The 24,908-nt window shown below is 40.4% G+C and overlaps 1 protein-coding gene across 1 annotated transcript in view; it reads left to right on the plus strand.

Moving 5' to 3' along the window:
• The window catches only part of slc36a1 (solute carrier family 36 member 1), a 43,249-nt gene that overhangs the window by 6,090 nt on the left and 12,251 nt on the right, over positions 1 to 24,908 (plus strand). Inside the window, exons 5-11 of the mRNA XM_057349572.1 lie at positions 1,231 to 1,319; positions 1,434 to 1,523; positions 1,615 to 1,699; positions 4,788 to 5,006; positions 6,230 to 6,328; positions 6,411 to 6,577; positions 7,151 to 7,320. Coding sequence (XP_057205555.1) covers positions 1,231 to 1,319; positions 1,434 to 1,523; positions 1,615 to 1,699; positions 4,788 to 5,006; positions 6,230 to 6,328; positions 6,411 to 6,577; positions 7,151 to 7,320 — 919 coding nt within the window. The remainder of the gene's footprint in view (positions 1 to 1,230; positions 1,320 to 1,433; positions 1,524 to 1,614; positions 1,700 to 4,787; positions 5,007 to 6,229; positions 6,329 to 6,410; positions 6,578 to 7,150; positions 7,321 to 24,908) is intronic.

Below are 24,908 nucleotides of genomic sequence, written 5' to 3' on the forward strand. Positions count from 1 at the left end.
TCACATGTTGTCTGTTCATATGAGTCAGGGTACAACATACAGTACATGCATTTGTAAATCACGTGAGAACTACAGTCAAGGCCTTTAAATGCATGCCAAGTACAAGTACAAAAAGGCGGTATAAAAATGCAGCTATTGGCCTGTTCGTTTGTTTCAGGAATTACAAAAAAATAGGTTGTTGTATTATTTTGTTTTGTTACCTGCACATCTTTCAGTTTTAGATTTTTAATAGTAGGTTTAATTATATATTTTAGTTTTAGTTTATTTAAATGTGTATTATATATGGATTTTCAAACAAAAAATTTATTTACAAAAAAGTCTTGTTTTACACAGTCTATAGGGATTATTTTATAAAGAATATATGTATATAACTGTGTATGGGACAAATGCAATCTTATCAAGTGATAAAATCTGTATAAATTGAATAGGTACATGTGAATAATAATTTCCAAAGATCTTTTTTTCACTCAAAGCATTTCTCTGTGTGTATGGCACACCACAACATGCTCGACTCTCTGTTGTAATTCAAAGGAGTGATAAGTAAAGTACTGAACACATGCAGCTTCAACTGTGGACACAGAAACCACAAGAAGAAATCTGAAGCTATTTAATCTGTTCAAAGATGCCACAGACTTGTAAAGGCATGCAATATGCTTTACTTTTGAACTTTGACATTTGTTATTTTTTCAGAGTTCTATATATACAGTATATATATATATATATATATACACACATTATTGACAGGAACTCTTTTCAGGCTTGAAGATGATCTTGAAATTAGATTTTAGTACACTTGCCTACTCAAGCAACACTGTATTCCGTGTTGTAAAGAACTGTGTGTAACTCATGAGACAGTGGCAGCTTGCCCTTTAATTAAATTTACACAGTTGACCTTCAGTATGAGGGAAGGTTGTTCCTTTAATGGCCTTGTGCGCCACCTTTCAGTATGATGTAAGGGAAATCTACTCAGTATTTTTCCTCGCAGCAGGTTGAAAGGATATACTGTATTTGAGTCTGTCATACATATTGCGGACATATTGTTTGTGAGCATTTCAAACAAAATAAAATACATTTGCTCTATCGGCTCATTAACTAGCATCAATGGGGTGAGTCAAATATGAGAAGCACTGCTATAGAATGCTATATTAAATGCATATAACACGTGTCTGGGGTAATAAGCAATGTTTTATCAATGTTTTAATGCTTTAATGGTCTCTTTCTGTGCTTCAGTTGGGACCATTCAGTCTTCTGGCCATGGGCATAGTGGCAGTACATTGTATGAACCTACTTGTGAAATGTGTACATCATCTAAGTGCAAAGTAAGTTATGCTTATATGATACAGCACCTAGCAGTTCTATTGCTCAGTCAATTTCTTTAAGTTTATTGATTAACTCATTAAATGTATTGCAATCATGCAATTATTTTTTTCCAGGCTGGGAAAACCCTTTCTGTCTTACGGAGATGCAGTAGAGCATGGGATGGAGAATGTATCGTGGTTGAATAGACATTCTTTGTGGGGAAGGTAACTAAACGGATTGACGATTATTCAATGTTTCACCAGTGCTTTTTTTTAGAACCACACATTTATGGAATTTGTTTGTTTTATCTTTCAGACGTGTGGTGAATCTGTTCCTCAACATAACCCAGCTGGGATTCTGCTGTGTGTACTTTGTATTCCTCAGTGATAATGTCAAACAGGTAAGAGACCTTTAAATGCTACATTCATCTAATAGAAGAGCACAATTTATTCTGTCCATATAAGAAGCTGGGCAATAGTATTCCATTTGCTTTCCTAGTAGCTAGTACAATCTCAGTAAAAAAAGGTTTAAAAAGGTTTAAAAAGCTGTCACTGGGGAAGTACTCTTGCATACATATTGGTACCTAAATGCTATGTATGAGGACGTTTTTAAATGGTACACTCCCAGACCAGTGATATCTTTTGTGCCGTTTTTCGGAAAGTGTATGGCTTGATAGCAATGTTTAAGCGATAGTTCACCCAAAAATTATAATTCTGTCATCATTTACTCACCCTCTTTGTCAGGATCCTGTCCTTCCTGTCCTGAGTTTTCATGCCTTGTGGACAGGGTCGTGACAGTACCATGTCTTGTGTGTGTGTTTCGTCTTGTGTGGAGACACGTGGCGGTTTGTTTTGACATTTCACCGCGTGTCCTCCTGTCTTCCGTTTAGCTCCGCCCCCTTGTTTCTCCGTTAGTGTTTCATCTCCCTCACCTGTCCCAATCTTCTTCCCGCCAGTTCCCGTTAATGTTAAGTCTTGTCACCTGCCCTTCTCCGTCCCTGTGCAATCCCCCCTCGTTATGTTTCCTTATTTAATGTCTCAGTTCCCTTTGTCCCTTGTCTTTGCATTGTTCCCTGTACCTCCTGTGTGTGTGTGTGTGTGTGTGTGTGTGTGTGCGTGCGTGCGTGCGTGCGTGCGTGCGTGCGTGCGTGCGTGCGTGTGTGCGTGCGTGCGTGTGTTTACCTGGTTACCTTCTTGTTCATGTTGCTTGTCAATAACGTATTCCTGTTTGGACTTTCCCTTATCCGTGTTTTGGATTTATTCTTTGGATTTTTGACTTTGTTTGTTTTGTCCCCCTTGCGAGAAGTTTTCTGTTTGTTTTATTATTCAGAGTTTTTAGATGTATATCAAGAAGATATTTTGAAGAATGTTGTTAACTGGCCCCCATTCACTTGCATTGGTTTTGTGTCCATACAATAGAAGTGAATGGGGGCCAGTGCTGTTTGCTTACCAACTTTCTTCAAAATATCTTCTTTTGTGTTCTGCGGAAGAAAGAAAGTCATTAAAGTTTGAAATAACAAGAAAGCGGGTAAATGATGACAGAATTTTCATTTTGGGTGAACTATCACTTTAAGGTCATTGGGTTGAATCCCAAGGAATGCATGAAATGTGAAGTCCCATGGTACAAAAATATCCGCTAAATTCATAAAATTTTAACAATGTAACGCAGTCATATTGTGATGAGTACATTTATTTGTCTCACCGCTAGAGGGCAGTATTGCCTTTTAGTTACAAACTACCCAATTTCTAAACTTTGAATTAAACTACAGGGCCCGTATTCTTAAAGCTTCCAAGAATCCTCTAAGAAAACTCTTAATTTAGCTTAAAAACTTCTACGTAGTAGTCGTAGTTTAAAAGTGATTCAGGACCAATCTGAGAGCAACTCTGAGCAAGGAAAAGACAAAAACTTTTATCTTAGTGAGGAGGCGGGGCTGACCCCGTTGCTATGTCTATTGAAGACTGTGATTGGTTTGTTGGCCAAGAAGGAAAAAAGAGCACTTTTAAGTATAGGGTCATTAGTTTGAAATTGCACATTTTTTACTGTTTTACCGTACTCACACACACGCAGGCACACACGCACACACACACACACACATATATATATATATATATATATATATATATATTGTGAAGAGTTTGGTTCCAAAATGAGATAACTCTGTTTTAAAAAAAATCAAAAATCATGTTTTTTTATTGTGCATTCCAGTTAATATCATTCAAACTGCAGTTGGTTTGTTTTGATAATAAACATGCGATTATAACTAAAAAATACAGCTAACTAACACAATAAAAGACAATAAAACACGATAACATAATAAAAAACATTTTTTATTGAATTGTTTTAAAAACAGAGTATCTCATTTTGGAACCAAACTCTTCATATATATTTTTTTTTTCATTTACCATGCTGTTAATGTCAACGTATTTAATAGAAAATTAGCAGTGACACAATAAGTTTCTGTAAGGGCTGTTTGTGTGATTAGATTGTGACCGTTGTGACTGAACCAAATCATCTCTGCTACATAGTTGCATTTCTCCAGTTGCTAAATATGTTAATGTGGTTATTTCTTCTATTTCTGGAGCTATGGTATTTTCTGCGCTGTCTTGGAGATGTTAGCGTGTCTCTACTAGGATCGGTCACAAACATGAACCCTGCACGATCTAATGTGTTGTGTCTTATTAACTCACTGTCATTCAATTTAATTTAATTTTATAGTGCTTTTACAATTTGCATTGCATCAAAGCGGCTATACAAGGAAACCAAAACCAAGATAAACAAAAGTTGAACACACACAAAAACAATAAAAAAATTCTGATAAACCTTAAAAGTAATATGGAAATTGTCATGCATTGCAACACATATCTTCTTACTTTTTGTGTTTCGTCCATTTTCTCTGCTGCTAAAGAAACTCTTAAGTCTCATAAAAGTCCTCCTCGCAACTCCTAAAATTGTGGACCTTAAGAGCTCTTTTAAGGGTTAAGATGCTTTATGAATTACTTTTTTCTTTTCTAGGATCTTTTCTGTCATTTTAAGGGGAAACGCCCACATTTCTAAGAATTTTCTTAGAATTTTGTCACTAGGAGCAACTCTTTGCGCTAAGATTTTTCATGAATACGGGCCCAGGTTTAAAAGTTTATGGTCAATTAACTCTTTAATCATTATTTTTTTTGTTTTAGACAAAATAGTCAAATACAACTAAAAATAACAAACATTTAAAATGGCAATTATGTTGTAAATCTTGTGACTAAAGTAAATTCAAAATAACTGTTATATTTTAGCAAAAACATTTTAAATTAAATTTTAGTTTTCTAAATTAATATTTTCATACATTTTTCTCTGCAAAAAACCCCCCCAAAACATTTAAGCATACACTTTCAGGTTCAACGATTTTTTTAATTACGAGAAACATCTGTCTATACAACTGTTGTATTGTGAAAGAATCATTCTTATTGCCGTGAATTATTTAATTCATTTTTTGTACATTGTAGGTGGTTGAGACTGCAAATGGTACGACCGTGAACTGTCACACAAATGAGACCGGAGTGATTGTCCCTAGCTATAACTCTCGTTTCTACATGCTTTTCTTCCTGCCTTTTATCATCGTGTTGGTGTTCATCCGCAACCTCAAGTACCTGGCTCCTCTGTCCTTTTTTGCAAACATTACCATGTGTGTCAGCCTGGTCTTCATATACTACTACTGTCTAACGGTAAGAAAGCATTAACTTATACTACACACTCATCCAAACGCTCTGAGCAGGGGCGGACTGACCAGTAGGACATTCTGTCAAAGTCCAGAATGGCCATGACCAGGGGTGGTCCGGCCATCTGGTGTATCAGAACTTTTCCCGGTGAGCCGCTAATGTATGGGGCCGGACAGAAATGGAGGAGGGCTGATGTGGGCCGAAAACTCCAGGGCCGTTTTGCTTCTGAGTCCGCCCCTGGCTCTGAGCAATATAGAGTTTAGGGCCCCAGAATTAATGGGATAGTTCACCCAAAACAGTTCTTGGTCACCATTATTATGAATCATTATATCTAACAAGCACAGTAAGCAATATTTTGATGGATTTTAAGGTGTGGCCCAAAGTTGAACAATAACAATTTTGGGTGCAGTCAAAAGATGTCCATAATTAATATAATAATCTACACCTGTTTGAACCTGTGAGACTTCATTCATCCAATAACCTGGATTGCCATCATATTAAAGTCGCAGAAAAGTTAGATATGAGAACTTTTTTATTTATTTATTTAATGAAAATCATACAACATTACCATTCAGATACTTTTTGGAGCCACCATACAATTCTTCAAAAAATACGAAGAATTTATCATTCTCATCCACGTTCAAAGCAATCCGTCAGACTCTTATCTCTCCCCCAGCCTCCTGATTGAGTCTCAAACGTTATGGATGAAAGGTTAAGTGTAAATGACAGGTTTCCAAGTTGTTTTCATAGCCCGTTTCTCATTGAACAGCTTTAAAAATCCTTTAAATCAGACTCTCTGCCTGTAATCAGCAAGCAACTACTGCAGGCAGGCAGAAATGAGCAAGTGGGTAATGCAATTTTTCAGAGAGGCAAGAAAAGTTGTCATGGTGGAATAGAAACAGGAAGTTGGCTGCAGTTGGTAGATTGGTTTGTTGTTCGCAAGACATTTTTTTGCGAAGAGTCAAGGGTTTCAAGAATGTTTTCAAAGCTGCCAAAGGACACAAAGATGTTTTTCCTGAAATGCCTCTCAACCCAACAGAGTATGTGCGGGCAGACTGCCAGTGCTGCTTACTGCTTTGAAAACTTTATATATAATGATTTAAAACTCCCTCTCCTTTAATTAAAATCTGTTAAAATTTGGAAAGTTGGTGTTTTTCTGTGTTTGATGTGTTTTATACTTTATTTTTTTTATTGTCAAACATTTCTTGTGTCATTGTTTGCATTGCCAGAATATTCCGTACCCTGTTAACCTTCCATTGGCTGGCAGAGGAGTTGATTATCCCCTCTTCTTTGGGACGGCCATATTTGCTTTTGAGGGGATTGGAGTTGTAAGTTTTCTTATTATGTTTAAATACACCATAAAAATATTCCAATGATCTAAATTCACTAAAAATATTGTGTCATTGTCAGGTGTTACCACTTGAGAACAAGATGCAGAATCCTAAAGATTTCACCATGGTTCTGTATCTTGGCATGGGTATCGTCACAGCCCTCTACATCTCCATGGGCACCATCGGTTACATCGGCTTCGGGGAGCATATTCGGGGCAGCATCACCTTGAACTTGCCGTTGTGTTGGTGAGTATTCGTCATTCCCCATATTTACAATGAGAAATAAAGAGTTATTTTGGGTAAATGCACGATAAGCTATATCAGCATCATCTGTGGTCTATTTTCTTACTGTACATTAGTTTGTACATACATTTTTCCAGAAGGTACGGTGCTTTTCAATTGCTACATTCGTATATTCAAATGGGTATTTCAAAAAGGAAACTAGTGTTTGAGACACATTCACATGACGTGTGAATATGGAGGACGCAGTTTGAATTGGTCATCGGGCCCAAGTGGAAAAAGGCTGATAGTCAAGCTACTTAGAAACCGGGCACAGACCCAAAAACATCCAACGCACCTGAATCTGTCAACAGGATGAATCTGCAGGGAATAATGATGTCAGTCGATGCTATTAGAGACACTTCAGTGATTGATGTGTCAGTATGAGACAAATCCTCTTTCAGGAGCATTCGTGATCGGTTTAACATGTTCGACTTCTCATATTTGAATGAGATAACGTTTAATGATGACGTTTTTGTGTGTGGTTTTAATTGATGTATACAACGTGCTTCTCAATTTCATCTCTGGATCTTTCATCAGGTCATATCAGGCCGTGAAGCTGCTTTACTCTTTTGGAATCTACATCACCTACGCTTTACAGTTTTACGTCTCAGCAGAAATCCTGATCCCGCCGGCTCAGGCGCGGTGCAGCCCCAGGTGGGCTCTGGTGGTGGACCTCAGCATCCGTGTGGCTCTCGTTGGCCTTACTTGTAAGTTGCCACAACAACAAAAAACAACACCTTGACAAGCATCACACCCTTTTCCCAAACTAAACTTTGTCTTTCAGCAAAATCCATCAGCACTAGAGCGCCACGGCTGCTTTCACGTCAGAAGTGTTCTCAATGGTTCATTTGCCTGGGCACTCGTTTGCGAGAGTGTCAAACCGCTTCCCCTTTTAAAACAGCAAGGTTGCTCTCAATCACAATTCTTGAAGCATTTGTCATTGTTAGATGAAGGCTATTTTTATCTTTTGTAACCCTGTTTTCTGAAATAGGCTGGACCTTGAACATATCAAAACATTTTCAGCTCATGACTCAGTTTGGATGGGGCGTTGAAATGAAACGCGTTCCATATTTCGGTTGACCCGAGAGGGTGGCCGCAGCAGAAGGTGGTCAGGTCGTGGAATTATGATAAACGTGTTCCTCTTTTGCTGTAGATGGAGGTCATGTTGTTTGGACATGTAAATTAAAATCCACGTGCACTTAAAAGCTCCCTATGTCAGTGGTCGGCAACAGGCGGCCCGTGGCCCAAGACTGGCCCGCCAGCAATAATATCTGGTCTGCGCCAGCAGCATTATTTTGATTATTTCGCCCGCAGGTGGTTCTGAAATAGATCTGTCACAATAACGTCTTTAATGAATTTGCCTTCAAAATAAAAGTATGAGAACGTTTGTGCAGCAATGTTTTATTTTGAAATGAATTGAGAGCTTTTAATTTGAAATGTTCTGAAAGATATTCTAAGGAGTCTGTCGATCGCTAGACACACTTCTAAAATAGCCGTCATGAAATATGGGGTATGAAAAAACTAACAGTGAAGCATTGAAACGTTTGCTTATAACGTGGGGCCTCAGCACCAACATGTGAACAATAACAAAGCAAATTCAGCTTTCCTTTTTTTTTTTTGAAGGTGCCACGCTTCGTCTCGTGGTGCCGTCTAATATTATATTCTTTGTAAACAGTGACAACTTTGTTGCAGATAAGACACACCGGCTTTGCGTTCACAAAACTATGTAGGATGAATGCATAGTTGTGGTTCCATTCCTCTTTGTATGCCCTATTTTCTCTGTCAACTTTCCTCTTTAGACTCTTTGATAGTGCCATTTTCTCTCATCTAGCTAGCTTAAATTTTGACATCACTCTGCACACGACATAATATTGTACCCCAGCAGGCAAAAAAAAAATGCAGTTTAGTACACGAGGAGTGTAAAAATAGGCCACGTTAAATAATTATATAACTATATAATTATATAATAACTATATTTTTAAAAGTAGGCTTATGTAGTTGCATTTTTCGTCAATTAATTTGTTAAATTATCCTTTGACTATGTTCTGGCCTGCCATCTAGCGGCGAATTTGTTTTTTTTGGCCCGGTGCCAAACTTACTTGCCGACCCCTGCCCTATGTGCTTTCTGCACAACACCCACATCCCAAACCACAAGAGCAAAATATTTTTTGAAGCATCTGAGGTGTTTTCTTTAAGCGGTTATATTTGATTTTGATTTTCCTTCAGAGCTGAGATTGTTAAAGGTCTCCTCAGACGAGCACTTTCAACAAGTTGGTATGATTTATTAGGGTCTTCATGAAATGTCTGGAACATATTTTGCTTTAAAACCCTCAATGGCTGTGTAAACAAAACCCTTCTTGCCTCGTCAAAAACAGCTCTATGCTCACAGCAACCTGTTTTGGTGCATGTCTCTTTAACTGATAATGAGTTACAGCAAACCCCACCCCCTTTCTGTCCGGCTTGTCAACACAACACACGTGTAGTGCTGCCATTGCAATGGTTTAGCTAAATTATGTTTCCTGAACTCCTCTGCGGTTAGTTTCGTCTTAAACGTCTCAAATCATTCGTCCGGAGACAAAAAAAATAAGTCACAGCAAACAGCTAATGCGCTTACGTTGTGCATGTATGCTTACCTAAAATCCACCGCATCCACTGCAGATCTCAGCGGAATTACATAGATTTTAGCTAGTTTGCTGTGACAGATTTTTCAGCCTAAACACGAATGATTTGAGACGTTTAAAACGAAACTAACCCCAGTGTTCTCCCCTGTTCATTAGCAAAACAAACAGCTTGCCGCAGCTAAACATATTAACGCACATAATGTATTAACATTCATACAGCTAAACTCCAAGTGTCCATCTGCACTTATATACAGTTAGTTTAACACTGGCTTTGAATGTTCTATTTAGCCCGTGACTGACTTAGCTCCTTTCGCTATCGTATGCTAATGTTTTCCTCCTATATATACGGTACATTTACGTCAATTCAGACTGTTGATAAATATTACTTACATCGGCAGCTTTGTCTCGTTCAGTCGGTTTCGATCCCTCTTGAGGAACAACTTTGAAGCTAATCCTGCTTGTACTGTCCCAGGTTGATAAAGCACTCCGGCTTGAAGTGATTTGCGCAAACAAGCAGGTTTTTACTTTACTTGGTTTCTGAGGGATTTCCACTAAAAATAAAATAAATCCACTCCTGTCTCTTCCAAGGTTTGGACTCAGTGCAGCGTCTATGTTGCATGTTGTCCACGAACTTTAGCCATGGCGTCACGTACACCGCTGTCGCTTTGTGAAAACAACAATGGCGGCAGCGCCGTGGGTGGAATTGTGTACATTAAGGGGTGGTAATATTATAATAAGAGCCTGCGTCTACGTCGCATCAGGAGCGAAATATGAACGGCTTGATTTCTCACATGCTTGCAGAGAAAGGCTTACCAAAACAAAGTTACTGGGATCTTATTTTTCACGTTTTCTGGGTTGCTAGATGTACGGGGACCCGATTATAGCACTTAAGCACAGAAAAAATTGACTTTCATACAATGGGTCCTTTAAGTTGACAGCTGTGGTGGTCACTCTATGAACATTTTTTAAATGTGTAGTTTTGTGTTCAGTAGAAAGAATAACAGCCATATTGGTTGGGAGTAACATGGTTAATGCTAAATGGCAGTTTTTGGCTTAATACTGTATATCTGTAGATGTGTTACATATAAGTACTGTATGTCATAACGTCTAGGATGCATAGGAAAATGTTAATAATGAAAAGGTCTGAATAATAACATATAAAGAATTGCACAAATCAATGTTCCCCCTGGATTTTTGGGGGGTGGGGTGTGTGTGACCTATTTACTTTGAACTGGTTTAAAGCAGAAACATTAAAGCAGTATTGACAGGGACCATTTCAGTGGTCATGTTAATGGCTCTCATGTGTAGAGGAAACATTGTCAGCACTGTGGTGTTGGCAAGGAGTCGGATGTGCAGCTGCGGAATTATATTTGGTTATTAGTTAAACTGAGCATTGGAAACATTGTCTTTTTTGCAAACACTGTTTGATAATGTCATCGGCGACATGGGCATCAGGGGCTCGTGAGTGATGAGCCTTTCTAGTTTAAATCGACTGGGGCATTGTGCTTGATAATTCATTATGGTTTTTTGTACGTAGAAGTGAATGAAAAAGTCATATGACGCATTAGTCGTGACGTTGTGATTGTTTATCTCCTCGCCTGCATGTTTTTCAACCCTGACCCAGAACACGCCATACATGTTATATGTGTAAATAACATCAGCTACCTTGGGTCAGTTGAATTATATTCATCAGAAAAAAAAGTGACTTCTCACCTGTGCCTATTGTAGAGTTGTGTAAACGAAACAAAAGTAATATTCAGTTTTATGAAAAGACACGTCGATTTTTGTCTTTGTAAAAATATTTGATTAATAGAGCTAAACGCAGAAAAAGTTGAGTTACTCTAGATGCTTGCATTGTCGTAAATGAAATTGTGAATGCAGAAAATTTTTCTATCATCCATTGCCTATAGCTCAAAACTGAGAGTAAATAACAATCCAAGGCATATGAAATATTTTTCTCGAACACATTGCACTGCAAAACAAGCATAAAATATCTTTAAAAAAAAAGCTTTGTATTAGATTATTATTGGGCTGTTAAACACATTAAAAAATGACATTTTAGGAAGTTATCTAGCTTTGTTAATGTCTCAAGTTGTCTTGAGGTTTTTTCCGAATATGGATCAAACCAACCAATCAATTTCTATAGCAGCCAAGGAAATTATATTCTATAGCAGAGGATGAATTGCTGGGTGTAAGGCCTGTCATTATTTGTCAGTCAGCTGTTTGAATATTGAGTCTCCGAGGTGAAGATTGTGTCAAAGCACCTTCACAGTTTATCAGGCTTTGAGCTGGGCAGTTACAGATGGGTATGTCCAGAAGTACCTCATCAAAGCTTGTGCCGACCGCAATCTGTTGTCATTTCCTCAGAATGATACTTTTGACAGCCTACTGGACGCTCCACTAACCATTTAGTCCAGGCGGTATTCACTTCCCAGTCATTCATCACACCCGATATTTGAATGTCACTGATTTCAGGTCAGCATTGTGCAGTTAACTTAATTCACTTAAAGTATAGTGCTGTCACATAGTTCTCATAATATGTTTTGCTGTCTGTTTTTTATCAATGCCAAAATCTTGTAGTATTGTCTTCATCAGTAGTTTTGTTTGTTTTACGATGAAAATACAAAAACTTCTAAACTTCATTATGATTCAAATCAATTTACATCAGAGTTTGTTTTAAGTCTGTTTTAGGATATTTTACTCTATTATTTTAATATATTTTCTAAAGTGAAAATTGTCAACATTTAGGAGTACACCAGTGTAAATGGATTACAATAAAACTCATATTAAATTAGTATTTATACAGTATATTAGTATATATACATTGTATGTAGGCCTGTCAACGATTATTCGTTTGTCAGCCCTAATTTTATTTTATGGATTCTTATTGAAAACGATATCCTTTTGCTGTGAAACCCATCAAAACAGCGAGTGTCATGCATTTCCTACTTTCGTTCTCATTTGCAACGTCTCTGAGAATTTTTGGCCCGTTGGGATGGTCTTGACGTATTGCAGTAGAACACCGAGTAAAGCAACGTGCATTAATATTCACTGTGTATCTTTACCATCACAAGTTCATGCTTCTGTTGATTCATTTTCAGTGTTAAATCAGACACTGAAGATTCTGCATGGGGTCACTGAAGGCAGAACAGACGATATTGAGAATGCCTTTGTCTCAGAGATGAAGAGAGAATGATTGTTAGATCTCCAGAGAGAAGCTATAGAGGACTTCATCTGTAGCACACAGAGCTGAGATTCTCCTTGCACCTCTTATGATCACGAGAGTATGCAGAATCCATCAAAGGCCAACAGTGGCTGGGCTGCGCTGATACTGTGGATGCAATAAGCACGTGTCGCTGTGAATAACGTCATAAAAGAAAAATGCTCCGTTTGGCTGGAGAAGGGATCCTTTGCGCTTTTTTGCGGTTTAGCGGCACACTGACATATAGCTGACATTATAGAATTTGTTTATGGAAGTACTTTTACAAAAAATGACTTTTCTAAAATATTTGCTTAAATATTTTGTATGCATTGCAAAGTATGGAGAATCTGTTTGTCCTGACTTGTTTTAGCATAGCACCAATTAGTAAGATTGCACATTGCTTTTAAACAAACAGTTTAAATATTCTCTCTATTAGGCGTATCATATGTAGACTAATCCCAAAACACAACAAAAATCATCTGTCAAACACTGGTAAAGCTAATTTAATATTGCTTTCTGAGTTCTTATTAATTTATGATGTGTTGCAGTAGTTGTCTGTCATAAATTACGATTAAAAATCGATTCACGGTTTTTCGATTTTTACATTTTTGTATTAATTATCGTGCAGCCCTAGTGCTTGTGTTTTTTCATTGTGTCTGTTAATTGGAAAAGTAAAAAAAAGCATCTCAATGTCTGTTGTGGTCAAATTTCAGATCAAGTGTTAAAACCAATGGAAAGAATATGGCCCCCTAGTGGATTTTTGCAATATTGCAGCTAAAAAACTCAGACACATCAAAATTTGATGTATCAAGACCAAACTTGACCAACTTTGACTTATGAAATTTAGATTTCTGTGAAAATCTGTGAATCGATAAGAATCGCTAGAGGACTGAATCGCGATTCATATGTGAATCGATTTTTTCACCCACCTCTAATTAATATCATGATAATTCCACATATATCGTTATATCGTAAACTGTTCAGCATCCATTTTAAAATTTGCCTTATTTAAAAATTTGTCACAATGATTTCAAACTCTTTCTCTGCCTTTGTACATTTGTGTTTCGAGTATGATTCATTGCCCAAATAAATGACAAAACACAAAATTAAAGATGAACTTTACTGATAGCATCATTTAAAGAAAGATATTGTGACATATATCGCGATACTACCACTATTGTGAACTCTTTTGGTCATGATAATCATTTTGGGAAACTTTGATATCGTGACAGCCCTACTTGTGACTTGACAAAAATAACTTTCCAGCTATTTTGAAAACATTGATGATATTATTTCAAACTAAGGTATTGCAATATTTACACACATTATTATAATGTGAACATGACCACAAAAATAACTTTGTCCAATAGTTTAGCAGCCCTCTAAAAATGATCAAGATTCAAAATCAAGATTATTTCAAGCATCTTATTGCAATGCATTCTGGGATTGCTGTCTCTACAAAAGATGCATGCACTTTTGCTTTAAACTGTCTAATTCTAAAGGGGTCATATGGCGCGAATACGTGTTTTTCTGTGTCTTTGGTGTGTTATTAGTTGCCCATGCATGTATTAGACACGTAAAATTGCAAAAACTTAGTCGGAACAAAAGATGCATTCTATCTTAAAGCGAATGCTCACCCAGACCTGCCTGAAATGCCTTGTGTAACCACACCCCCACAAATCTACATCAGTTCGTGGTTTGATTTGAACAAGACCGCCCAAATGTATACACAAGTAAGGTGGGCGTACCTGTCAGTACAATTGCTTTGGAACCTGATGTTACAAATATGGTAAGAGGCGTTACATTTCCGGCACACACTTGCAGTATTCGTCCAATCACTACGCACTGGTTAACTGGCCAATCATAGCACACCTCGCTTTTCAGAGAGATAAGCTTTGTAAAAAATCCGTGCGGGCAAAGAGGAGATACAAACATGCACGGTATGTGGAAAATACAGCGTTTTTGAACCTTAAATTGTGTGTACACATTGCATTACATATAAAACAAATGATAATATTTGTTTTAGCAGTGTCATATGACCCCTGTAAGATTTTGGAAGGGTGTACGAGAAATGTTGTCCTCTGAGATCACTAAAAACCTGAATAAAAACTTGGTCCCAAACTCTGTCTATTGTCTATAATTTATAAATCAGAATCATACGACAGGACAAGATGTTACACTGTCCCTTGTGCCAATAGTTGGTGAGCACTTGCTCGATTAGACTTGTTGTGAGTGGTAAATCAAAGTGATGCAGGGGTGGGGGTGGAGGGAGGTGAATCTTGGCCAAGTTAACACTCCAGGGCAGTTGGGCAGAGGACACTTCTTCAGTAGTGTGCCCTTGCATCACTGGGTATTTCAGCCTTTTAAACACTATACACCCTCCGCAGGGGTGGCCCACTGCAGGATGATCAGCCCTCCGCTTATGTCCTTTGCTCAACCACCTTCGAGTTTCACCCTCAAGAGGTACTTGGGGCCCAGCATGGGTCGTTCCGCTTGAGCCAAATCCACTGGCTGCTTCTTTCAGCCATCTCTGACATGGCTCTGATGGTTTTCCGCAAGGCCTGACCGTGGCTTCTGAAGTCTTTCATCATTCTGATGGTAGATGATGCCACAAATCCTCTGCAACCAACTCAACTGGATAGACCTTAATGTTCCAGCCACGCTGCTTCGCCTCTGCCACTAGCTCTGCATAACGCAGCTTCTTACGCTCATAGGCCTCTTCAATTGAGTTCTCCCATGGAACTGTGAGCTCTATAAGGTAAGTAGCCTTTATTGAAGGGGACCAGAGTACCAAGTCTGGCCTGAGGTTGGTGGAGGCGATCTCAGGTGGGAAAATTAGCCTCTGGCCGATGTCTGCCAGCGTCTTCCAGTCCCGGGCCGTGCTTAGGTGTCCTGTTCCCAACCTGGTGGTAGGATGTGTTGGTATTTTCTGTCCTTCTCTGACAAACGTTGTCAGAGACAACTTGGCGGCAAGGAGTTGGTCTCGCTCCGCTTGCTTTCCAGAGCTGCTGCCAAGCTCTTGAGGACCTGGTTGTGTTGCCAGGTATATCTCCCTTGCTTCAGGCAGGTATTGCAGCCTGTCATGATGTGTTTGAGGGTTGCTGGAGTTGGGCAGAGGGCACATGTTGGATCCTCGCCATACCATTGATGGATATTCTTTGGTGATGGGAGTATGTCATATGTCACTCTAATGATAAAACTGATCTTGCTTGCTTACATCTCCCATAGTTCCCTCCAGCTGATCTTTCTTATCTCCACACCTTTCCATTGCCCCTGTTTAGCAAAAACAGCCTTTGCACTTCTGAAAACCTCTTCTTGACGACGTACCTCCTCAACCACTAGCTTCCTCTGCTCTGATGTTGTAGCCCTTCGCCAGGTTGGTTCACATGCTTTCAGGCCAAAGCCTCCTCTTCCCTGCTGGATTTACCCCACAATATCTCTGTGCTTCAGGGCTGATGTAGGATGGTGTCCACTTCCGCTCAGTTACTAGGGGCAGTGCAGCAGAACTGATGATCTTATCTCTAGAGTATCCTTCAGTGTCATCTGGAGTCTGACTTTAGAGCACTTGTATTCCTCAATTAGGCTAGTAAGAGGTAACTCCAGGACTCCCTTGCCATAGAGGCCGATGTTACTAAGGCATCGTGGGACGCCAAGCCATCTTTTAGCGTATGAAGTGATGGTTCGTTCCATCTTCTCCACTGTTGCAAATATCACAAAACAGTATGCAAATGGTGGCGAGGAACCCAAAACTCTAATCCAGAAAAAAAACCTCAGGAGAACCCAGGCCCAACCAGGGGATTCCAGTTTCCCTCTGCACAAGCTCAGCAGTGCTTGCACAAGAAGGCTAAATAAAAATAAATTATAAGGTAAATTATAGATTTAAGATTATCATTAATAATTTAATATCTTTTGTAGTGAAGACGTGTCAAGTCGCCGCATCCTTCTTTATCCAGCTATATCATCGCCGCTCTTGTCAGGTTGCCGATTCCCATTCTCCGCTCTACCATCAGGTCAGGCCATGAACTGCATCCTGCTCGCTGTGGTAACCTTGGAACAATGAGACAAGACTGGCTGAGAGTAGAGTACTGTTCTGCACTCTTTGATGCAACAAGTACATCAGTTGTGTTCCTGGTTCTGGTTGATCTAACTAATGCAGCCTAAACCCTCAGAAGATTTATATTATGGAAGTGTAGTGTATGCAAGATTAAAAATATGCTTCTTTAGTCTAGATTTAAACTGACAGAGTGTGTCTGCCTCCCGGACAGTGCAGGGAAGACTATTCCAAAGTTTAGGCGCTAGATAGGAAAAGGATCTACCACCTGCACTTGATTTTGAAATTCTAGGTATTACCAACTGACAGGACATCTGAGAGCGTAATGCATGTGAAGGACTGTAATACAAGAGGAGTTCACTCAAGTACTGATGAGCTAAACCATGTAAGACTTTATAGGTAATAAGCAAAATTGTAAAGTTAATGCGATGCTTTATAGGTAACCAGTGCAAGGTTGACAGAACCGGGCTAATATGTTCATACTTTTTTGTACGTGTAAGAACTCGACACTGTTGGAATTGGGTCGTTGTCGATGAAGAACCTTGTGTCACTCAGCAACCCCTTAACTAAGGATATGCTTCGAGATTTACTTGGTTTGATTTTCATTCAGGCCCACTTGATGTTTTTCTGCAGCTTTTCAAGTAGCCGCTTTGTGCATGCTGCAGTGGTGGTCAGTGTTGTCATGTCGTCCATATATGCCCTAATAGGTGGAAGACGTAGCCCAGTCGTGGTTCGTTCACCGCCCACCACCCATTTTGTGGCCCTAATGATGACTTCCATGGCCATCGTGAAAGCCAAGGGTGAGACTGTGCACCCTGCCATGATGCCTACCTCCAAGCGCTGCCATGATGTTGTAAAATCTGCCTTTGTGAAGCACAGTTGCAGGTCTTGGAAATATATCTTATCTCACCTTAGCTCTATAAATATAAGCTAAGGTGATGTATGGTATTGTCATAATAAATATCTTATGATTGGTTTTGTTGGAACAGGCAGTGTTTTAGATATCCAAAGATATCCAAAGGCACAACAGAAAGCTAAACCATAAAACCTGTCTCACATGAAGCTTAATATCGGAAACTTTAAATCTCCAAGAAATGTAAGGTGTTGTCCTATGGATGCCAAGTGTGTCAGTGAAATGGACTGTAAAAAACAGAGATGAAAACTAAACGATGAATCATGGATACGCATAGCTGAACATGACTGAAGACTAGACTACTGTACATCTTTCTGTTTTTAACACACTGTTGTGATACTGTCAAAAGCAATGTAATCTAGATGAACCACAAATGAGGACAAAATTGTTGCAAAAGGACACTAAATCTAAAACCACCATTTGTTACATTGGAGTAAAACAAAGACATTTGATCTAAAATAATTGAAAATTAAGTTAATGTAAAAATCTTGTGGTATTGGTTTAAGGTATGATCTTTATGTAGTAGAGGTCTTTGTTATGTCGCTGTTTAGATGTTGGGGTGTGTGTATGTCCATGCATGCACATGCAAACTTACGTAAATCTATCATTCTCTTATAGTCTTTAAAAGCCTGTGGCAGGCATACACAAGTTATATAGTGTAAAATATGTGCTCTGTTGATGAATGACTGTTATTATAACAATTACTTTAAACAACTTTTCCTGCTAGCAAGAGATTAGAACACATCATTCATATGACAGCTGTAAATCTCAGAACAAAAGCATCCTGTACCTGTAAAGGGCGATTTATGGTTCTGCGTCAGACAGGCAACGCTTGGATTTTTATTTGCCCCCCTCCTCTCCCACCCACTTCATCTTTGACTGCGGAGGACTTCGCTGTATTTTTCACTGAAAAAACATCCATCAGCAAACAATTCTCAGCACCTCAGACCTCGGTACACACTACCCTCACTTCAAACACTGAACTATCCTCTTTCACCCCACTGACTGACACTGAAGTCAGCAGACTTCTCTCCAGCCACCCCACCACCTGTCCCCTTGACCCAATCCCCTCCCATCTCCTCCAGTCCATATCCAGCACACTCACACACATCATGAACTCCCTGCTCACCGGCACGTTTCCTTCCACATTCAAACAGGCCCAGGTCACGCCCCCACTTAAGAAACCCACATTGGACCCCTCTACGACCAACAGTTACAGACCTGTCTCTCTCCTCCCATTTATTGCAAAAACACTTGAAACGGCAGTTTTCAACCAGGTGTCTTCCTACCTATCCCAGAATAAACTACTGGATGACAAGCAGTCTGGCTTCAAAACAAACCACTCCACTGAGACTGCACTGCTATCGGTCACAGAAGCACTGCGGCTAGCAAGGTGAAATCTAAATCCTCGGTCCTGATTCTGCTAGACTTATCTGCAGCGTTCAACACTGTCAATCACCAGATACTGCTAGCAACCCTGTCATCTCTAGGAATCTCAGGCACTCCTCTCCGCTGGTTCAAATCCTACCGCTCTGGCAGATCCTTCAGGGTGTCATGGAGGGGTTCGCTGTCCACTGCTCACCATATGATCACTGGGGTCCCTCAGGGATCAGTGCTTGGACCGCTGCTCTTTTCCATCTACACGACATTCTTGGAACCCATCATATGGGCACACGGCTTCTCCTATCCCTGTTATGCTGAAGTCACCCAGATTTACATCTCATTTCACCCAGACGATACCACTGTAGCAGCTCGCATTACAGCCTGCCTAGAAGACATCTCAGCTAGGATGAAAGAGCATCACCTCCAGCTGAACCCCACCAAGACAGAACTACTCGTATTTCCGGCACACCCCACGGTGCAACACGATCTCGCCATCCAACTTGGCAATACCACAATCACTCCTTCCAAAACAGCCAGGAACCTCGTAGTCATATTTGATGAACAGCTGTCCTTCAATGATCACATTGCAAAGACAACGCGGTTATGCAGATATGCCTTATTCAACATTAGAAAGGTTAGACCCTATCTCACTGAGCATGCGGCACAACTCCTTATCCAGGCCCTGGTAATCTCAAGGTTGGACTACTGCAATGCTCTCCTTGCTGGTCTTCCTGCAAAGGCTATCAAACCACTCCAGCCTCTTCAGAACGCAGCAGCACGCCTCGTCTTCCTACAGCCCAAAAGAGCTCATGTGACACCCCTTTTCATCTCTCTCCACTGGCTACCGGTTGAAGCCCGTATCAGATTCAAGTCACTAATGCTTGCCTACAGGACTATCACTGGATCTGCACCGGCATACTTTCACACCCTCCTACACCCCATCAAGAACACTGCGTTCAGCAAACGAGCGGCGTCTTGTACTGCCTTCTCAATAGGGCATTAAATCGCGATTTAATGCGCAACTCCTTCCTGGTGGAACATTCTTCCTAACTCAGTCCGGTCAACCACATCTCTCACAACATTCAAAAAACAACTTAAAACTCATCACTTCTGTGAATACCTGACGGACAAATAAAAAAAAACATTCTCTCATTCTCTCAACAGGTATTGGCTTTTGTTGAAACTAATAATTTTCTATTAGCACCTATTGTATTGTTGCTCCTGTATGACATATCGCTTATTGCTTCCTGAACTCTCTGTGAGTCGCTTTGATAAAAGTGTCTGCATAATGAATAAATGTAAATGTAAGTGTTGTTGTCCACGCCAATGTGCAATTACACATGCTGACCACTAGTAGGCAGTGTCCACGGGCATGTTGCTGGCAGTATCAAGGCAAGCGCCAAAGAAAACGCTGCTTGTTGCATACGCTCTTGAATAATCATTTAGCAGTGAATAGACGGTGCCTTTCGTTGCAGCTTGAATTGTTAAATATAGAACAAATCCTTTATTTAGAGCATTCTTTCCGAAATGCATATGAGTAAAACGTGACGCTATTGCAGTTTTTTGACCTGAGGTAGTGGTTTGAGCAGACCAATCACAGTGCTTGTGGTTCCGTGTAGGGTCTGCGTCAAGTTGACACGTATACGGCGTAAGGTATGCGGCTCTGCATAGGCTATGGCGTAGGTCTGACACAGAACCATAAATCGCCCTTAATTCTGTACAAATCATGTTGTCTGTTGGTAACCTTGAGGCCATTTATATGGTTATCTATATGGTTATGTGGTTTATATATATATATATATATATTTATATATATGTGTGTGTTTGTGTATAACAGTGCTGTTCATGATGGTGAGTGGGGGGAGTGCTGGGGGGTTTCTCCTAAAGTCCACTATCATCTCCACTGTTTTGAGCGTGTTCAGTTCCAGGTTGTTATGACTGCACCAGACAGCCAGCTGCTCAACCTCCTGTCTGTACGCAGACTCGTCACCATCCCGGATGAGGCCGATAACAGTAGTGTCGTCTGCAAACTTCAGGAACTTGACAGAGGAGTCAGTAGAGGTGCAGTCGTTGGTGTACAGGGAGAAGAGCAGTGGGGAGAGCACACATCCCTGGGGGGCACCAGTGCTGATGGTACGGCTGTTGGATGTAATTTGACCAATTCTAACTAGCTGTTGTCTGTCTGTCAGAAAGCTGGTGATCCAATGACAGATAGAGCTAGGAACAGAGAGCTGAGTTAGTTTGGTCTGGAGGAGTGTTGGGACGATTGTGTTTAAGGCTGAACTGAAGTTCACAAACAGGATCCTCTCATAAGTCCCTGGTCTGTCCAGATGTTGTAGGGTATAATGCAGTCCCATGTTGACTGCATCATCCACAGACCAGTTTGCTCTGTAGGCAAACCGTAGGGGGTCCAGTAAGGGTCCAGTTATGTCCTTCAAATAAGCCAACACCAGTCTTTCAAATGACTTCATGGCCACAGATGTTAGGGCAACAGGTCTGTAATCATTAAGTCCTGTAATTTTGGGTTTCTTTGGGATGGGGATGATGGTGGTGCGTTCAAAGCAGGAAGGGACTTTGCAGTGCTCCAGTGATCTGTTGAAGATCTGTGAAAAAAATGGAAGCCAGCTGGTCAGCACAGGGTTTCAGACAGGCTGGTAAAACACCGTCTGGGCCTGGTGCTTTCTTTCTCTTTTGTTTCCTAAAGACCTTACGCACATTTGCTTCACTGATCTGAAGTGCAGGGGGGGAGGATAGGGGGATTCCTGGAGGTGTTGATCGCTGTGTAGAGAGATGGTCAGTGCAGGTGTGGGGTGTGGGGTGTAAGATCGGGGGTCTCAAATCTACAGTAAAACTCATTCAGGTCATCAACAAGCTGTTGATTTGCCTCTGTGCTGGGGGTTGGTGTCTTGTAGTTTGTGTTGTCTTTCAAGCCTTTCCACACTGAAGCAGGGTCGTTGGCAGAGAACTGGCTTTCCAGCTTTTTAGCGTAGCTCTTCTTAGCCACTCTAATCTCCTTTGTCAGTGTGTTCTTGGCATGATTGTACAAGATTCTATCCCCACTCCTGTAGGCATCCTCTTTGGCCTGGCGAAGCTGTCTGAGTTTTGGTGTGAACCATGGTTTGTCATTGTTGTATGTTAAATAAGTCCTGGTAGGGATGCACATGTCCTCACAGAAACTGATGTATGGTGGCAGTTGTATCAAATATACTCCAATCAGGGCACTCGAAACAGGCTTTTAAGGGCCCACTTTGTTTCGTTGGTCAATCGCTTTACAGTCCTTACTACTGGCTTAGCAGCTTTAAGTTTTTGCCTGTATGTTGTGAGAAGATGAACCAGGCAGTGGTCAGAGAGTCCTAGAGCTACTATGGGGATGGAGCGATATGCATATTTTATTGCAGTGTAGCAGTGTCTAGAATGTTATTGTCTCTGGTAGGGCATGTAATATGTTGTTCGAATTTTGGCAGTTCACGTGTGAGTTTTGCTTTATTAAAGTCTCCGGGAATGATTATAACAGAGTCTGGGTGTTGTCGTTCTGTGTCTGCGATCTGATCAGCCAGCTGTTGTAGCGCCGTGCTCATGTGCGCTTGCGGAGGACAGTAAACACTTACGAAATTAACGAGGAAAACTCCTTACGGCTTACAGTTAATGAAGAGGACTTCTACATCAAGACAGCACATCTTCTTTAACGATGTTATATCTGTACACCACCTTTTGTTGATGTATAAGCAAGTCCCACCACCACGCGATTTTCCTGTAGACTTAGTATCACGATCCGCTCTAAACAACTGGAAGTCCGGCAGATGTAACGTGTTGTCCGGGATGGCTTAATTCAGCCAGGTTTCTGTGAAACAAAGAGCAGCAGAGTTTGAAAAGTCCTTATTTTTCCGAGAGGGCAGGAGGAGTTCGTCCATTTTGTTAAGTAGAGAGCGTAGGTTCGCTAGATTGATGCTTGGCAGTGCAGTTCTAAAACTGCGCTGTCAGAGCTTGACGAGCGTGCGGGCTCGCTTCCCACGTTTTTGGTCTTAGAGCGTTTGAATAGCGCCACTGCTGCTCTGCCGAAAATAATGTCCAGCAAAACATCTGAATATTCAAAAACCAGTAGAAGATTGTGTGGTGTGTACTGCCGAATGTTCACCAGTTCATCCCTGGTGAAACTGATTGTATTTGACAAGCATAGAACAGGACAAGCTAACAAAAGAAGTAAAACAACTGGTGAGCTCCACACCGAGGCAGCCATCCGCCATCTTGCTTTAAAGGGGTCAAATGACAGGGCTAATACTAATATTATCGTTTGTTTTAGATGTATTGTAATGTGTATACATGATTTAAGGTTCAAAAACGCTGTCTTTTTCACATACCGTGCATGTTTGTATCTCCTCTTTGCCCCGCCTCTCTGAAACGTGCAGTTTTTTTACAAAGCTCTTCTCTCTGAAAAGCGAGGTGTGCTATGATTGGCCAGTTAACCAGTGCGTAGTGGTTGGTCGAATACTGCAAGCGTGTGACAGAAATGTAACGCCTCTTACCATATTCGGAACATCAGGTTCCAAAGCAATTGTACTGACAGGTGATAAAATGTCATCGGTACTTTCCTTATCAATTCGAGACCGAATCTGATCCGGAAAATGAAGATGATCAAGCCGATACATCAACTTTGCCAGCGCGACTTGAGCAGGATGTAGAGGATTGGTAAGGTTTTTAAAAATATATTATGTTAAATAGTTAAAAACTATAACTAACTGTTTTACCTTTTATATACTACGTTATAAAGATTTGCCGTTAGTGTTCAAAGTGTTCAACCAGTGTTATGCCATGTCACGTCGCTACTCAACAAAGACAATAAACCCCATCATAAGCACGACATTTGTTGCCTCTAGTTGGAACTTATTTACTGATTATTAGGACTTAGCTTGTCTTTTTTCACGTTGCGTTTGTCTGCATTTGCAGATCACACAAAGAAATAACATGCGCTACAAACACATGACAAACTCAACTCGCGTTAGTTCGTAAGTCTTTTACAATGAAAATATACTTACAGGCTGCGAATCTGAAGCACCAGACTGTCCTTGCGAAGTTGTAATGGTTGGAATTGCCCCACTTTTTAACAAAAGCTTTCATGCACAGCCGGCCTTGATCTCTCTCAGGTTCATGAAGCAATCATCTGTGAAATGCGCTGCACACACTTGAATATTCGGATTGTACTGTTCTGGAACAGTATTGTAAAGCAAATGTAACCATTCGTTTTTAGTTGTCTCATCTTTTGGAAGGGCAAACAAAGAGGCTTTCTTTTCGCAACGAAACACACAGCCAAACACACGACATGGCTGCGGTGGCGACTATACAATGAGATTTACAAGTACGCCCACCTTACTTGCGTATACATTTGGGCGGTCTTAGTAAAGTCATACCACGAAATGATGTAGATATGTGGGGGTGTGGTTATACGAGGTGTTTCAGGCAGGTCTGGATGAGCATTCGCTTTTAGATAGAATGCATATTTTGTTCCCACACTTTCAGTTTTGCATTTTTACGTGTCTAATGGGGTCTTTACACAGGCGAGTTAAGGCGTCTCTGTGGTGGATTAAATTTCTGTGTAAAGACGCAATGCCGCATGAAAGCCGATCTAAAATATGCCGGCTCTGACCCTCCTCAGAGCCTAGTATCAAAGGCGACTCTGATGCGGCTCAGGATTAGTGTAAATGAAGGTGCATTAAAGGTGCGATGACGTGGTGTTGTTTATTGTTTTATACTGTTGTACGAGGTCTAATTATGATGTTCGTGTGGTTTTTACATTCAAAATCAAAAAGTAATGGGCTATTTTCTACCCAGGTTTTGAGGCCAGCTCTGGAATCGCTCGGTTTTAATGGGCGTGCCGCATTGAAGACTTTATAAGTAAACACCCACCGCTTTGATTGGATAGCAGTTTGCGTAGTTGGAGCCTTCTGTGAATTTGGTTCGAGACGTAACGTTAGGTTACACATTAGCACCATTCACAGTTTTCGCAGGGCATTAGTATTATCTGGAGACCTCCTGTGATTTATAAATTACCTCCCCACATCAGTATTTCATGTGACGCATTCGCGGATGTGATGGCAAGGCTTTGCGTATAGTCAAGTTGATAAATTATT

This window comes from Triplophysa rosa, linkage group LG13, assembly GCF_024868665.1.
Source record: "Triplophysa rosa linkage group LG13, Trosa_1v2, whole genome shotgun sequence".
Classification (NCBI taxonomy): Eukaryota; Metazoa; Chordata; class Actinopteri; order Cypriniformes; family Nemacheilidae; genus Triplophysa; species Triplophysa rosa.